The following is a 15,540-nucleotide window of genomic DNA, read 5'->3' as shown; positions in this document are numbered from 1 at the left end:
AGCTAGATTAGTTATCACCTTTTCCATGACCCAGCCACCCTGCACAGACAAAGTAAGATACAAGGGTTTCTGAATATCAACTGAATAGATATGTACACTCTGACGAGAAGAAACGGCACCATGATGCCGCTCAATACAACTTCCTTCCTTTATTTTCTCTGAGATTGAAAATTCAGCAGGACAAGGAAGCCGGTTCTCCAATTTCAAAGGAGAGTTAATAGATATTCTCCAATCATATACAGGTATATTTAATTCAGTATTGAGAACCGAGGCATCTGTACCCACACTAAACCACAATTGTTTACTTCCGCTACTAGGATTACAGCACAGAAGTATATCTTTTTTCTCAAGCTCATTAAGCTTCAATGAGCAATTGGGTGTCACAGAACTTGGTCTAGAAACCGGATCTAATAGTTGGTCTTTGCTATAAATATAACTTGCCCCAACAGCAATAGCACAACCCCATGAGTATGAAGGCTGAGAATTATCAAATTTAGGTCGAACTTGCAAACAATGGTCAGAGTTCTTAGATGTACTTCTCCATGATAAAACAGCTGAAGCTCCAGGGTGCACAGTACTTGCTCCGCTCTGCAAGCATTCTGTACCTTGCTGAGAAAAAGATTGTCTAGTACGAATCCAACGCCTTCGACGCACAACATCATTGGCTGATTTGGTAGAAAACTGTGAAGAAGTAGGAGGCCATCTTAAGTTTTTAATGTCAGGCCCATATGCCCAGCCTTCCTTGTCAACATTTTGAGACTTATCTATGGACCAACCCGAAGCCCATTTCCACCCAGGAGGAAGCGGGGGTTCAAAGAAATCCTTCAAAATGGTGCAAGTGAATGAGGAAAATAATCATAATGATGGAATCTTAAGAGAGTTAACAACTGATAACAGAATATATAACATATACCAACCTTAGATGAGTATGAGAAGTCCCTTGTGCTCCAATGTCCAGGATTGTCATTGTGCACACCAGGCCAATTGTTACCCCAACCAGATGTTGGCTGATAATACTGATTTTGAAAGACTTCTTCAGTTACGTCATTAGAACTGTTAACTCCAAGTGAAGGATCACAACCAATGGATGCATGACTTGTCAAAATATTCAAAATAACATCTGAATCATTCACTACTGTAACAAGACCCCTGAAAATTACATGCTTCTTTCCATTTTTCATCACAACTTCCATACCAATATATTCATTCTGTAATGATATTGGAGCCACCGAAAGTGGAAGCAATGATCGAATACTCTCCCATTCCCTCTCTGTGCCAAGCCCCACCCAAAAACCTATGTCTCTATCTCCAATGTTCTCACTTTCCATATCATTTTGAAGGTTAGCAATTCTGTTTCTTTCAAAATAAGAGGTTGACGCAAAGAGGCAACCATTATGCATGGCTTCAACATTTTGCTGAACCTGCAAAAGTGAAAGAGAAAAATAAGTAGACAAATTTCTAGACATTTAATAATAATTCATCAAACAGACACATCCTGTTAAAATGATTAAAATATAGAAACTGACCGATGTACTAAGTGGATACGATTTAATATTCTGAGCATCATTTGGAGTGGGAAACATTCTCACGGAAGCAACCTTCTTTAAAATACTTGCACCATGTCCGACAGAAAAAGAAAGTGCGCCCACAACTTCCCCTGCATGATGATACATAAGTTCTGAGGAAAAAGCAGCTGAGTTGAAAGAAAATAAAAAACCTACATAATAAATGACAATTCATGGTTGAAAGAAAAATATTACATTGGAAAGTTTGATTTAACTGATTAAACTACTAAGATGGACTGAATCAATAGCATTAGACTTTGTATAAACAAAATCTCACTCAACTGGACATTCATAAAGTCTCACTGAACAAGTCATCAAAGAATTACCTTTCCCAGCTTTTGCGGCAAGATTTGTAACCTCTATTTCCAACTTAGCAGGGGCCTGTAATCAATTTCTCAGAGTAACAGTAAATGTGGTAAACTCCTAGGTATCTTAAATTGATGAATGCAGAAACCGTATGTGTTGGGGAGTGGGGAGGAAACTGCTGATTGAGCAAAAGTTTAAAAAACTCCAAAAAAAAGGGAAGGCTGTACCAGAGCTCGTGTTAAAACTAAAGCAGTTCTAAAATATCGACACAATCTAGCAAGCAAGAGTAAATCAAATAGAGAAACCCAAAACTAGATGTAATATGACAATGAAGATATATGAAATGACAACATTTTCTAAAGTATAAAAATTTCAGTTAATGAGCATACAGGAATAGAAAATGAAGAAAAAGTATAAAACTAATCAAAGAACACCGCAATACCTTTCGGGGAACTTCAAATATGAAAAGTTCATTCCACTTTACTCTGCCTTCTACTTGATCTTTAATTCTTGATACAACAGGCTTCACACACTTTGTTCTTGCACTTTGGGGAAAAAGCTTTTGCTGTTCTGATGCTTGGCTATCAACAACAAGACGCAAAGCACAGAAGAAGTTATGGCAGTTACCATCATCAATAATAGGTAAGCCCTACAAAATTTGAAATGAATCAGTTTCAATGTACTGGGTCGGTAGAAAATCAATGATAGGTAAACCACTTCAACATATTATAACCTTGGCTTCAAGTATCTGCACAGCAACATAATAACGTGCTTCCCTAGATTCATCTGCAACATTTAACCTATTTGAAAACCTTGGAGGTGGAATCCACACAGAAGCACAATCACCTTGCTGTATTTTGTCAACTGTATCCACATCATGCTCAACTTTTTTGACAAAAATATCACAACCAAGTTTATTTTCAACTATCACAGTCTGCAAGTCATCCTCATCTAGTGCAGAAAAAGTCGTATTTTCTCCTTCACCATGTTGACCACCAACCTCCTGCAAACCCAAACAGTAAGGCTTTTAAAAAAGTTGCTAGTTTTAAAGGATAAATGGATAAAGGATTCAGAATCTGACCTCATTTAGTTTCGATACTTTCTGGTCAAGCTCTAACTGTCGCCTCCATGAAAGAATGCTTCCCACAAAGCATTCAAGATTTGCTGCACTGACATTTACATTCAAGATACTGGTAGCAGAAATTCGAATTCTCTTTCCAAGTCCTGATGGTGATTGTACATTGGTGTCAAAAGTTTCAAACCTAAACAAGTTAGGAAGTAAACATCTAATTAATGGGATATTTTCAACAGGACTGGCTCATGACTAAAATCACAAGAAGATACTAGACCATCAGTATCAATTTAATTAAAATATTGGGCCAAAATAGTAAATAGCTAATCAATTACTTGAATATTCCATCAAATGGTTCCACAAGGGGCTCCCATGCCTCTAAATGTGCATTGAAGGTTGATGCAACAATTGAAGCAATCAGTACTGCATTCATCGCATTTAGTCCCCCATGGGTTGCGAGCTTAATATTAGTAATTGTGGCATCAAATAGGGGTCTCATCTGAAAGGGTAGTTGTTGAATTCAACATTGAAATTAGACAATGAGTATTCCTATATTTAAAAATTTGATGGTGAAAAGTTTAGAGAAGAATGACAACTATTTTCATATTTCATAATAGTAAAAAAAAATACCATTCCACATAAGCTGTCCAAAATCGTCAGGGAAAAATATCGCAGCTTTAGCTCAGCATTTATGTTTTCTCGAGTCTTGGGCTTTACAGAATCACCAATTATGTATGCTAATCGGCTTGATGGCTTTTTAAGGTCAGAACGTGCCAGAAATGTGCAAGCCTGCACATATATGTAGAATTTTTTTTTTTTGATCAGCAAAAGAAGTAATATCCATTAATGATAGGCGCAAGGATACGTAAACCCATACACATAAAAAGAAAACCAAATTCATAAAACCCAACATCCAAAGCTTAATTGCTTATACCATCAACATAAGATAAAAAGGAACAACCCCATGAATACCTAAGGGATATACCGCCTAAAAACCTGCATAACCACCTATAGAAAGAAAATAATCCACTAACAGAGAGAGGATTAAACTCTGATCTGTCCAGCCGCAACATAATGAAAACCAAAAAAGATTTCAATATCTTCTATAATATGCACATAGTTTACCCACCATGCAGCTCCAAAAAGATTACAGTGACCAAAAAAGAAACCCAACCACCGTATGTGCAAAAAGTACAAACATTGAAGATCAGACCATAACACACCAAAAAACCGTTTAAGAATACAGTTATGCAAATATATGTATGATGATAAGTAGCAATAGCTCAACGACCAAATAGTCTGCTCACTTTAAGCAAATATTTTCTGTTTTCAATTTTAATTTCAAAAATGCCAGTTTCCATTATGTTTTATATTTTCAAAGATTTGTGTATAGAACAGAAAACATTTTCTTCAATCACAGGCAATTGCCCTAAGCTTTTTTCCCAGGATGTGGATCAAATTAAAATTCTCCTAGCTATAAGCATAAAAAAATAAATTTATTACACATAATTAGAAGACAATAATACAAAATATATTTTTTCAGAGTGAGACAATTGAATGGGAAGTTATGTTTGACCTGATTTTCTACTTTCCATATGCTCCAACATTGAGGAGACTTTGAACTCGACGATCTTGAAAGAGGTGCCTCATGAATGTTTGCTTGGCTAACAAGATCCATCCTTGGGCAGCAAAACAGATCCACACGTGGAGCTTCATCTGTTCTGGAGACAACACATCCTAAAGAAACATAACCAGGAGGAGCTATAGGATACCAGAAGAAAACTTCATCAATCCCTTTCCCTACAATATGGGAAACTTTGGTAAATTGAACAGGTTTTGAAGAGATATCAGGACTGTCATTCTTGAAGATTATGCCTAGTGCAGGAGGTTCTAGGCTGAAGACAGGAAAAGAAAAGAAAATATTAGTCCCCCAAAGAACATTGAAGTAGGTTAAGTAAAAGATGGATTATAGCAAATTTGAAAAAAAGCCCAAAAAATCAACAGGTCTAACCCTTCAGTGATGCAATCACCCAAGACAGCATAACCATGACGTGCGATTGGTCGCCAAATAGAGACTGGACGACGGAGGTCACTGCCTTTGTCCCACCATATCCTTTCAAAGTTTGGTGTAGACATATAGCAGTTAGTTGCTTTTGAGATAGACTTTAGAATTTCCCATCCAGATGTATTCACACTTTTGCTTGTCTGCTGATTATTATTTTCTTGATCAGAATAATCTGATACTGGACCTATCAGGGGAGCTCGATTTGAATTCCAGACAAGCAGATGATTTAAGTCATAACATCTGTCTTTGAGAGGACAACCAGTTGAAGAATGAGCAAAAAATGAGCCAATGGAATTATCAAGGCGCCATATGCTAAAGCCAGAGGTAAAGTGATTATTTGATGGGATATTAAATATGCAGTCTGTATACTTTGCTGATGTTACCAGATCAGAACGTAAGCAATAAACAACATGATTTGGGGGTGGCTGGTTCCCAACATTTACAACACAGCCTAGTGCTGTGTACCCTGGAGGTGCAATGGGCATCCAAAGAGAACAATCATTGTCATCAATAGAATGATCTTCACTTCCATCATGCTCTCGAATATTGGGGAATGACCCTATAAGATGGAAATCAACTGGCTTCCTTACACGGCCATATGTGTTACTTACTGCCATTACTGCCTGTGAAGGAGGAATTGGCCTGGAAAGACATGAAAATATAAAATTAACAAAGGAAGGAATCTATTTAATACAGATGCATTATACTGGAAACAGAAAAAAAAAAATCACAAGCATTTCCATTTGAAACACCATATCATATTTAATGTATAATGCAGATGGAACAGCTATATAACCTAAATTGTTTGTGGAAATTCAAATTCAAATTAAACTAATTATGAGCCAACTTGCAACAGATACAGAAGTTCAGAATCTCTCTCTCATCTCCCTTACTCTCCCTTGCAACAAATTCAAATTCGTACCAAGTTTTCCTTCATGATCAAGTGTTGGAAAACTGACTTAACAGCAGCCTCAAAGGTTATAAAGCTCTGAGATATGGCTTAAACAGAGCTTACAAAGCTTGGACAATTCACCTTACAAGCTGGTATTGTGGGGTTTGAATTAGGCCTTAAGCCCAAATTAAAGTAGCAAGTTGACTTGAAGATTTATCTACTTGTAAACACCAGATGACTTAAAGATATTTGGTGTTACTAACAAAAGAGTACAACAATACAAAGCAAAGGATGACTCATTGCCTTAAATGAATCTCATGGCATTTTCCAGATCTGATTTTGATGTTTGATCAAGATGAATACTCTTAAAGATTTTATTGTGAATGATCAAGATAGTGAATCCCAGAAGATTAGAATGAAAAATCAAGGCATATATGGGAGAAAAGAAAATATACCTTGATGTCACACAATCTCCCAATATAACATAATTTGCAGGAGCTCGAGGTCTCCAAAAGGTAACATTATTGTTGTGACCAGTCTCTGCAAAAATAGTTCATTATAAGAATCTGATCTCTCAGTTATAAATGGCACACAATTTATGTCAGTAAAGTTGATAAATTGATTACATAAAAAAAATAAAATAAAATAAAATGTAATCAGGCAACTTCACAATTAGGAATAAACCTTTTTCAGACACCCAAATTCGGTCATAGTTGGTACATTGAACTAGAGGAGTTGCATTTCCAAAACTTAATGCAGCAGATGCCTGACTTTGCAGGTTCAGTATAAGAGAAAGAGCACTAAGTGAAAGATGTATACAGATGTCAGTTGATAGCAAAGATATATTTGTTTTGTCTTTCACAGAAGTATAGCCCCCTGATATATCCACTGGATCTAGAATGACGAGACCAGAATCAGTCTCTGCAGTAAAATCCTTCAACAGGGCTCTAATCCAAGTGTCTTTTTCCTTGGACGCATACCTGCACAAATATATTGAAAAAAGTTAGAGGTCAAATACTAGTTTGAGAAAAAAACATTCAATTATTTTTAGAAAATGTATCAATGAAAAAGGAGAGACATTGAATATGTTTCACAAAATTGGGAGAATTATTATTTGGGAATTCTTGCCAAAAATAATTCCAATTGAGGAACAATTGAAAAGTGCTTCAAAATTTCTAGAAGATGCTTATTAGTAAATGGACAAACCCTGAAATGGCATAGTTAGTCATTTTGTTCCTAAACTGAAAATCTTTCTACCAAAAATTCTAAAACCATAATTCTCCCAAGAAAATTTAATGCTGTCTCCAAAGATATCTCACATGAAACTCAGATCCAACTTCGCACGAACAAGCTTCTCGCCATAAAATGAATCATCAAGAAATGACTTAGTGCCATCATAGAAGGTGAATTCAGAAGAAACAACCTAACATCAAAATACAATAGCCATCAGTAGAAGAAAATGAAAGATGTCACCTCTTTAGGGGGTGGGTAGTTTAGTAAAATACATAGAAGAATGTACACCATCTACACTATATCAATAAACCATCTATGGAGCTTATTATTGTGGCTTGGTTTATACTGAAACTAAGCATGGATATTTGTTGATCCAGTTTGTTAAGATAATTCTATAAGATATAGTTTAGATATACTAGTTTATCTTCTTCTATTTTCTAGTTTAGTTTCCTTAGTCAGTTTTATCTAAATCCCTAAACTTTAGGGATTGATTATGTTTTATGCCTATTTATTTTATTGTACCCATTCAGATTCAATAATAAGAAATTATTCATATTCAAGTTGGTATCAGAGCGCTTTGGTCCAGGAACCCTAATCCAGTCGCCAACATCTAGGGTTTTCGACTTTTGTCGGCGGTTGCCGGAGTTGACACCGCCTGTACATTCAGAGGTTGTCGGTCAGCCTCTCCGTCGCGAGCCACCACTAGCCGCTATCTCACGCGCCCTCACACGTGGTTTTTGTTGAGGAAGCTCACTGGCGCGTGGGGTTCACGCGCCGCCCTCCAGGCCTCCGTTTGCGACGTGGTTCACTCCGTTGGACTCGTCGGCCCTCCCTCTTCTCGTTTTGACCCTTTTCAGGTTGTGGGTCACACTCTAGGTGGTTTGTTGGTGGTCGTTTGGTTGCTGCCTCGGAGTTCTGTGGTTGTTTGGCTGCTGCCTCGAAATTCTGTGGTCGTTTGGTTGTTGTCTCGGAGTTTCGTGGTCGTTTGGTTGCTGTCTCGGAATTCCGTGGTTGATTGGTTGCTACCTCGGTGTTCCATGGTTGATTTTTTGCTGTTTCTGTGGTTTTTTGATTGAGTTTTTCTTTTGTTGTTTTTCTCCTTTTTTTCTCTTCATGGCTCAATCTCCAACTTCGGCTCTAGAGCTCAAGATTGAATCTGAGGGCAATCATCCAATCTCATTATCTACTGATGATTACAAAGAGTTTCTTCAACTGAAGGCAGCGCAACAAGTCTCTTCCTCTGTTACTGATGCTCACACTAGTAATTCTACCATCTGTCTCTCTCACTCTACGTCTATTGGACCTTGGGTTTTGGACTCTGGTGCTTCTGATCACCTAACTGGTAATGTCTCCCTTTTCCCTAGCCTATCATCACCTAAAACTCCACATCATATCACTCTTGCAGATGAGTCAAAAGTCCAAGCCACTGGTATTGGCCAAATATCACCTACCCTTCACCACCATTAAAATATGTTTTACTAGTTTCTGGATGTCCTTTTAATTTGATTTCTATAAGTAAGTTGACTCGGTCACTAAATTGTGCCATAACCTTCACTTCTGATTCTTTTTTGATACAAGACTGGAGTACGGGACAGACGATTGGAGTTGGATCTGAATCACATGGTCTCTACTACCTTCAGCCTTATACCTCTACCATATGTGCATTTGTTGAGTCTCCTAGTTTAATTCATCATCCCCTGGATCATCCAAGCTTGAATAAATTAAAGAAAATGGTACCTCATCTCTCATGCTTGAAATCCTTAGAGTGAGTCGTGTCAATTAGGGAAGCAAGTTAGAACTTCTTTTCCTAATAATGTTAATAGTCGAGTTGTGTCTCCCCTTGATGTCATTCATTCTGATGTTTGGGGCCCTAGTCGGGTTCCTTCTCTTTTAGGGCATAAGTATTACGTCACCTTTATTGATGATTTTTCTAGATGTACTTGGATATTTTTAATGAAAAATCCTTCTGAGTTTTTTCAAAGTTTCTATTCGGAGATTAAAACTCAATTTGGCAAAGTAATTCGGATTTTACGAAGTGACAATGCTAAAGAATATTTTTCAGATTGTTTCAAATCATTTATGACTTCCCATGGCATTCTACATCAATCTAGTTGCCCTCATACACCTCAACAAAATGGTGTAGCTGAGCGAAAACATAGACATATTGTGGACACTGCTCGTACTCTTTTATTGAATGCCAATGCACCCGCTAAAAAATGTGGGGAGATGTTGCACTTACTGCAAGGTCTTTAATAAATCGAATGCCATCCTCTATCTTGAATAATCAAGTACCTCATTCCTTATTATACCCATTGATCCCACTTACTCTGTTCATCCTCGTGTCTTTGGTTGTACTTTTTTTGTCTATGATCTTTTCTCAGGACGTGCTAAGTTGTCTGCTAGGGCTATCAAATGTGTGTTCTTAAGGTACTCCTGTGTTCAAAAAGGGTACCGCTATTACTCTCTTGCTACACATCGATTTTACACTAGTGCAAATGTCACTTTCTTTGAAAATACACCATATTTCGTTGCTACAGATGTCTCTTCAGTTGACTCAGATCTCTTTTCTCAGGTATTGCCTATTCCTCATTTTGATCCCAGTGTGCCTTCTACACCTACTACTTTAGAGGCACCAGAGATCACCAGAGATTCCTAGCACACCACCGGGATTTGATCGTCCTTTACACCGATTTGGGATAACCTATGAGCGTCGGTCTGCTCCTCCCAGTACTTTTACAATTGAGCCATGTGATTCTGCCCCTGCTCCGGTCTCCTTACCTACTCCAGCCTCACCTACCTCAGTTGACTTGCCTATTGCTCTTCGTAAAGGTAGTCGTTCTACTTGTAATCCTCATCCTATTTATAACTTTCTTTCATATCATCATTTGTCTCCTACCTATTATGCTTGTCTTGCTATTTCCTCTATTACCATTCCCAAGATAGTAGAGGAGGCCTTAACCCATTTAGGATGGTGACAAGCAATGATTGATGAGATGACAGCTTTAAACTCCAACCACACTTGGGCACTTGTCCCACCTCCGCCTGGAAAATCTGTTGTTGGTTGTCATGGGTATTTAATGTGAAAGTGGGCCATGATGGACAGGTAGATAGATTTGTGGCTAAGGGATACACGCAAGTATATGGTTTGAATTACAGCGACACCTTCTCTCCAATTGCGAAGATGGCCTCAGTTTGTCTCTTCTTAGCTATGGCTGCTATGAGGCATTGGCCTTTGTTTCAAATAGACATCAAAAATGCCTTCTTACATGGTGATTTGGAGGAGGAGATTTATATGGATCAACCTCCTGGGTTTGTTGCTCAAGGGGGGTCTGGTCTTGTATGTAAATTACAAAAGTCCTTGTATGGCCTCAAACAATCACCTCGTGCTTGGTTTGGTCAGTTTAGCAAAGTTATATAGGAATTTGGAATGATCCGCTGCGAGACAAACCACTCTGTCTTCTTTAGACGCTCATCGACACATAAATTTATCTATCTTGTTGTTTATGTAGATGATATTGTGATTACAGGTGATGATCAGGAGGGCATCAAGGCTTTGAAGCAACACTTATTTAATCACTTTCAAACTAAGGATTTAGGTCCCCTACGTTATTTCCTTGGGATTGAGGTCGCTCAGTCAAAGTCTGGTATTGCTATTTCTCAGAGGAAATATGCTCATTCTAGAAGAGACCGGACTTACAGTTGTTCGAATCCCTAGATACATCAAAAGATCACCAGGAAAAGGACTTGTTTACAATGATAGAGGACATACAAACATTGTTGGATATTCAGATGCAGAGTAGGTGATGCAAGTGATAGGCGGTCAACATCAAGCTATTGTGTCTTCATGGGTGGTAATCTTGTCTCATGAAGAGCAAAAAGCAAAGTGTTGTTGCACGATCAAGTACAGAAGCAGAATATTGTGCTATGGCTCACACCACATGTGAGCTCTTGTGGCTAAAATTCTTAATTCAAGAGTTGCAGTTTTGCAAGGTTGGTCATATGGAACTAGTTTGTGATAACTAGTTAGCTTTATACCTCTCCTCTAATCCAGTTTTTCATGAGAGAACAAAGCATATAGAGGTTGACTGCCATTTCATCAGAGAAAAGATCCTCTCCGTATCATCAAGACCTCCTCTATTTGCTCTAAGGATCAACTTGCAGATATCTTTACTAAATCTTTACAAGGTCCTAGGATAACATATATATGTAACAAGCTAGATACATATGATATATAAGCTTTAGCTTGAGGGGGAGTGTTAAGATAATTCTATAAGATATAGTTTAGATATACTAGTTTATCTTCTCCTATTTTCTAGTTTAGTTTTCTTAGTCAGTTTTATCTAAATCCCTAAACTTTAGGGATTGATTATGTTTTATGCCTATTTATTTTATTGTACCCATTCAGATTCAATAATAAGAAATTATTCATATTCAAGTCAGTTCAATGCAAATTGATGGGTTAGACATGATAAATCAAAAAACAAAAACCAGGTAACTTTAAATTTAAAATAATGCTTGGAATTTCATATACTTTGTAGTTTCCACTGTTTCTGAACTTCTTCAACACAGGATTTTTTTTTCCATTTATAATGTATTAGTCAAGCAACAGAAGCAAAATTGCAGCAATCAAAGATGCAGTTGCAAAGGTTATTTATAACAATTTAGAATATGATTTGGGCTAGTATTAAACAATTTCCTTGCTAAAAATAGATGTATACCATTGCCAACTATTTCAATATAAGTGACAAAACAATAGTTATGTATTTTTCTTCAGAAAGTACCCTGGTTTTTCAATGTTCATTGTAAGGATGGCAAAGTCATCTGTTTCTCATAATGCAAGAAATTCATTATCGAGCAAGAGGCAACATGATCACTTTGTTTTTCCTGTGTTGTAAATAACAGAAATATCTCGGGGAATCCTAAATTTCCTTATTTGATATTTTATCATTGTTTTCCTTTTTCATTATTTTTTTTCATTTTCTGTACTGATGTATTATGTTTTTCTTGTAACTGTTTCTGTTATAACTGAAAGTACTGTGACTTTTAGTTAGTTTGTTTGGTTATTAGTTAGTTAGCTTATCATGTAAGCTGGTAGTTGGGTACCTTGTCTCGCACACTTCTGCAACTATATATAGTTGCTCTATTTGTATTTCATAACAACTGATTACAATCAATAATATTTTTCACACCGTGAAATCTCTCTGAAATTTCCTCCTCCATCCCCTCCACCTTTATCGTCAATGTCTACAGTGACCTTTTCTCACTCTGCTTTTGAGAAACTTGATTTGAAAAATCACCAGCTATAGTGCCAGCAAGTTGTACCTGTAATCAAGGGACATCATATTTATCATTACCTTGTCAATCCTCAAATTCCTCCAAAATAACTCTCTTGAAGATCAAGTCTCTAAAACGTATCTTGCTTGGTCACAACAAGATCAACTTCTGTTATTGTGGCTGCAGAATGACATGAGAAATGCTCACACATGTCATTGGATGTAAATCTTCATGACAGCTTTGGGACAAAATTCCTGCATTCTTTCATTCTCACACCAACGTGAAAGTGTGGTAGTTGCTTACGGAACTCCGCAACTCGTCATTTGAAAATTGGACTATCTCTAATTATCTTCTTCATATTCAAGTGCTCATTAATGCTCTTACTGCAATTGGAGTAATGGTTACTGTTTGTGAACATCTTGATGTTATTATCATAGGCCTTCCGGAAGAATATGAATCTTTTATCACTCTCATCAGCAGCAAACTCCAACCTCTCTCCATTGATGAAGTTGAAACTCTTCCTCCTCTTGCATGAATCTGTATTGAGAAATTCAAGAAGACTAATGGTTCTTGTAAATGTTGCCTAAGCATCTCGAACTTTGTCTTCTTAACCTAATTTTGGTCAAGCGAATTTGGCTGAGGGGTCTACATCACATCAAGAAGATTACTTTGGTTCAAATCATGCTTTTACCCTGCAGTGGCAGATTCGGCTGTGACCCCGTGGTGTTCGTGGAAGATATTTTGGCATTCATTGTCTAGTCTGCCATAAGTATGGCCACAAAGCTTCACTTTGTCACCATCGCTTTAAGCAAAGATATGTACCACCTTAGGTTCCTTTTGATTTTTCTTAGCAGCAACCTATGGTTTCATATTGGTTCCCTCAGCCATGAAATACCTATCACAATCAACCACAAAGACCTCCTATATCACATAATCAGTATAGCTAATTCTTCTCAACCACCTCAAGCTACGGTTACTACAACAAATCCTCTGGGAGTTGGTATCCTAACTCTTGATAACAGAGACGATGAGAGCTAAAAGCTAAGAATGACATCAATGTTTTCTTGTAGCGACACAGAATCTCCAATAGATGCAAGAACATCAACTAGGTCTTTAATTTGAGGAGGAACCTCTGCCATAGGTTTATCATTGAGCATCGTGATCGTAATTTAGTTTGCAGTAGATGAACTCTAGCACAAGTTTGTTAGTGAAAAATAGTCATGGATCTTATCCCAAACTTCATACACATGAATCCTTTCAAGAACATGAGAGAGAGAATGTAGGTTGAAAGTGATGACAGAAGCCATGACACGAGAATCTGACCCTGTCACTCCCAAACAATGTAGTCAGCATTCACAATTCCTACATCACAATCTGATTCACTCAAAAATCAAATTGCACTCTTAGGACAAACCTCAAAGTGTGAAGACAATGCTCCTTGATGACAGGTTCAACCTGTTGACATCAAAGAAGAAAATTCATCTCATCTAGCTTTGTTTAGATCGTTTGTGCAAAGGTAATTGGCATGGAGGAATGAGTAGGAAGAGGGTATGTTTCGACAATTGTAGATCTTCTAGCTCTTCATACCATATCAAAGTATCAGAGAGATAGATAGAGAGATACATTATTATTCTTGAGACAGTAGGTTCTACACGGAGAGATGCATGTTGCTACTTATAAGACATCTAAGTACAGCCATCATACTGACAGATGTGAAACTAGCTAACCACCTTAAAACAGCTCTTAAGTTCGTTAGAGGAACACTCCTATACAATACTCAAGGGATCTGAAATTATCTCATTTAATTTTTATCATCTTTTTCTTCTTTTTTTGTTTTTATCTTTAAGTCATAGTTTCCTTATTTTAGGGATAGTTGTTCCCCTATAAAATCATATCACAGTTTCTCTTGCCTCTCAAACAGACACATCGTTCAAAACTACAAATTATGGTATCAAAAACACGTTCTGTGACAGACTTGCATAGAAAAAGGAGGTGATATACAACAGGAACAGGACCAAGGAAATATACACAATGCCCTATAGGACATAGGGGGTCAACTTGTTCCTAAGTTCAATTCTCGTATATGCTAAAATAATGTTTGAACAGTGGAAGTCATCCCGTGAGTGCAAAATAGTTCTTAGTTATCAACTTTGGGATACTACGTGAACCATGTCCATGGACCAAAACAAGGGAATATGCCCAAAATAACACATTCTAAAATTATTGAATTTAAATGTTTAGTATTGTAAATACACTGCTTTTATTCAGTTGTTATGGGTTAAAACTGTGTACCTCATATATATACCCAAAAAATAGCAATCTTTATCTAACTGAAGAAAGATAAAAAAAAAAAAAATTTCTCCTGACACAATATCAACTGATATTGCAACACTAAACATTTAAATTCAATAATGTGGCCTAATAATGTAGATTATCGTATAATGACTCGGTATGATAGTTTCTATTGTAAGCAACAGGAAAGAACTAAATATAAATATGTACTTTAGTTTGTGAAAGCTCAGCAATTAGTTGTGCCAGATGTACAATTTTGTTACAGGCAGTTACTGAAGTACGTACTAAAAATACCTGATCTCTCATTTTGAGATATCAGAGTAATAAATAGCAAAAGAAACAATTTACTTTTTCTCTCAAATTCTTGAGTTTCTCTATCTTGCACACGGGCCAAGTTCCCATAGAAAGATAGGAACTCAGACAATAACAATACCACTAAGACAAGCAATCCAATCTTAAGGTACAAAATTCCAGATCCAGAATCAAAATACATTTATGAGTTGATTAGGGATAAGATATCAAAAAAACAGTAAACCTCAAATTTCAAAAGAATACATAATAATGCTCCTTCTAATTACTCATCTTTATCCAAAATTAGTTATAATTACATCAACAATTAATCATCTTCTCATACAACGTTATTTGCATAAAGGCTTACTATTGTCATTAATGTACTTGTCATCTTTCTTGTCATTTTAAAAACATTTAGCAAAAAAAAAAAAAAGTATTATGCAATTTGGAAATGAAAAATTCTAGAATTCTGAACGAGATTGGTAGAATGTTGAAAATTAACATTCAGACCAATGTGTAGTTATGACCTGATACTGCAGCAAAATGGTTT

The 15,540-nt window shown here is 36.8% G+C and overlaps 1 protein-coding gene across 1 annotated transcript in view; it reads right to left on the bottom strand.

Moving 5' to 3' along the window:
- Nucleotides 1-15,540, bottom strand: part of LOC109811015 (calcium-dependent lipid-binding family protein) — a 77,953-nt gene that overhangs the window by 16,057 nt on the left and 46,356 nt on the right. Inside the window, exons 36-49 of the mRNA XM_020374645.3 lie at nt 7,220-7,323; nt 6,585-6,880; nt 6,356-6,440; nt 4,955-5,650; nt 4,520-4,838; nt 3,574-3,732; nt 3,279-3,442; nt 2,953-3,133; nt 2,605-2,874; nt 2,314-2,520; nt 1,892-1,946; nt 1,527-1,657; nt 918-1,421; nt 19-822 (exon numbers count right to left, since the gene is read on the bottom strand). Of these exons, the coding sequence (XP_020230234.2) occupies nt 19-822; nt 918-1,421; nt 1,527-1,657; nt 1,892-1,946; nt 2,314-2,520; nt 2,605-2,874; nt 2,953-3,133; nt 3,279-3,442; nt 3,574-3,732; nt 4,520-4,838; nt 4,955-5,650; nt 6,356-6,440; nt 6,585-6,880; nt 7,220-7,323 (3,975 nt within the window). The remainder of the gene's footprint in view (nt 1-18; nt 823-917; nt 1,422-1,526; nt 1,658-1,891; nt 1,947-2,313; nt 2,521-2,604; nt 2,875-2,952; nt 3,134-3,278; nt 3,443-3,573; nt 3,733-4,519; nt 4,839-4,954; nt 5,651-6,355; nt 6,441-6,584; nt 6,881-7,219; nt 7,324-15,540) is intronic.

Source organism: Cajanus cajan, chromosome 5 (genome assembly GCF_000230855.2).
Source record: "Cajanus cajan strain Asha chromosome 5, NIPB_CcT2T_4, whole genome shotgun sequence".
NCBI lineage: Eukaryota > Viridiplantae > Streptophyta > Magnoliopsida > Fabales > Fabaceae > Cajanus > Cajanus cajan.
Note: the sequence above shows the minus strand (reverse complement) of the source record. Positions and strands in the feature narration are given on the sequence as shown.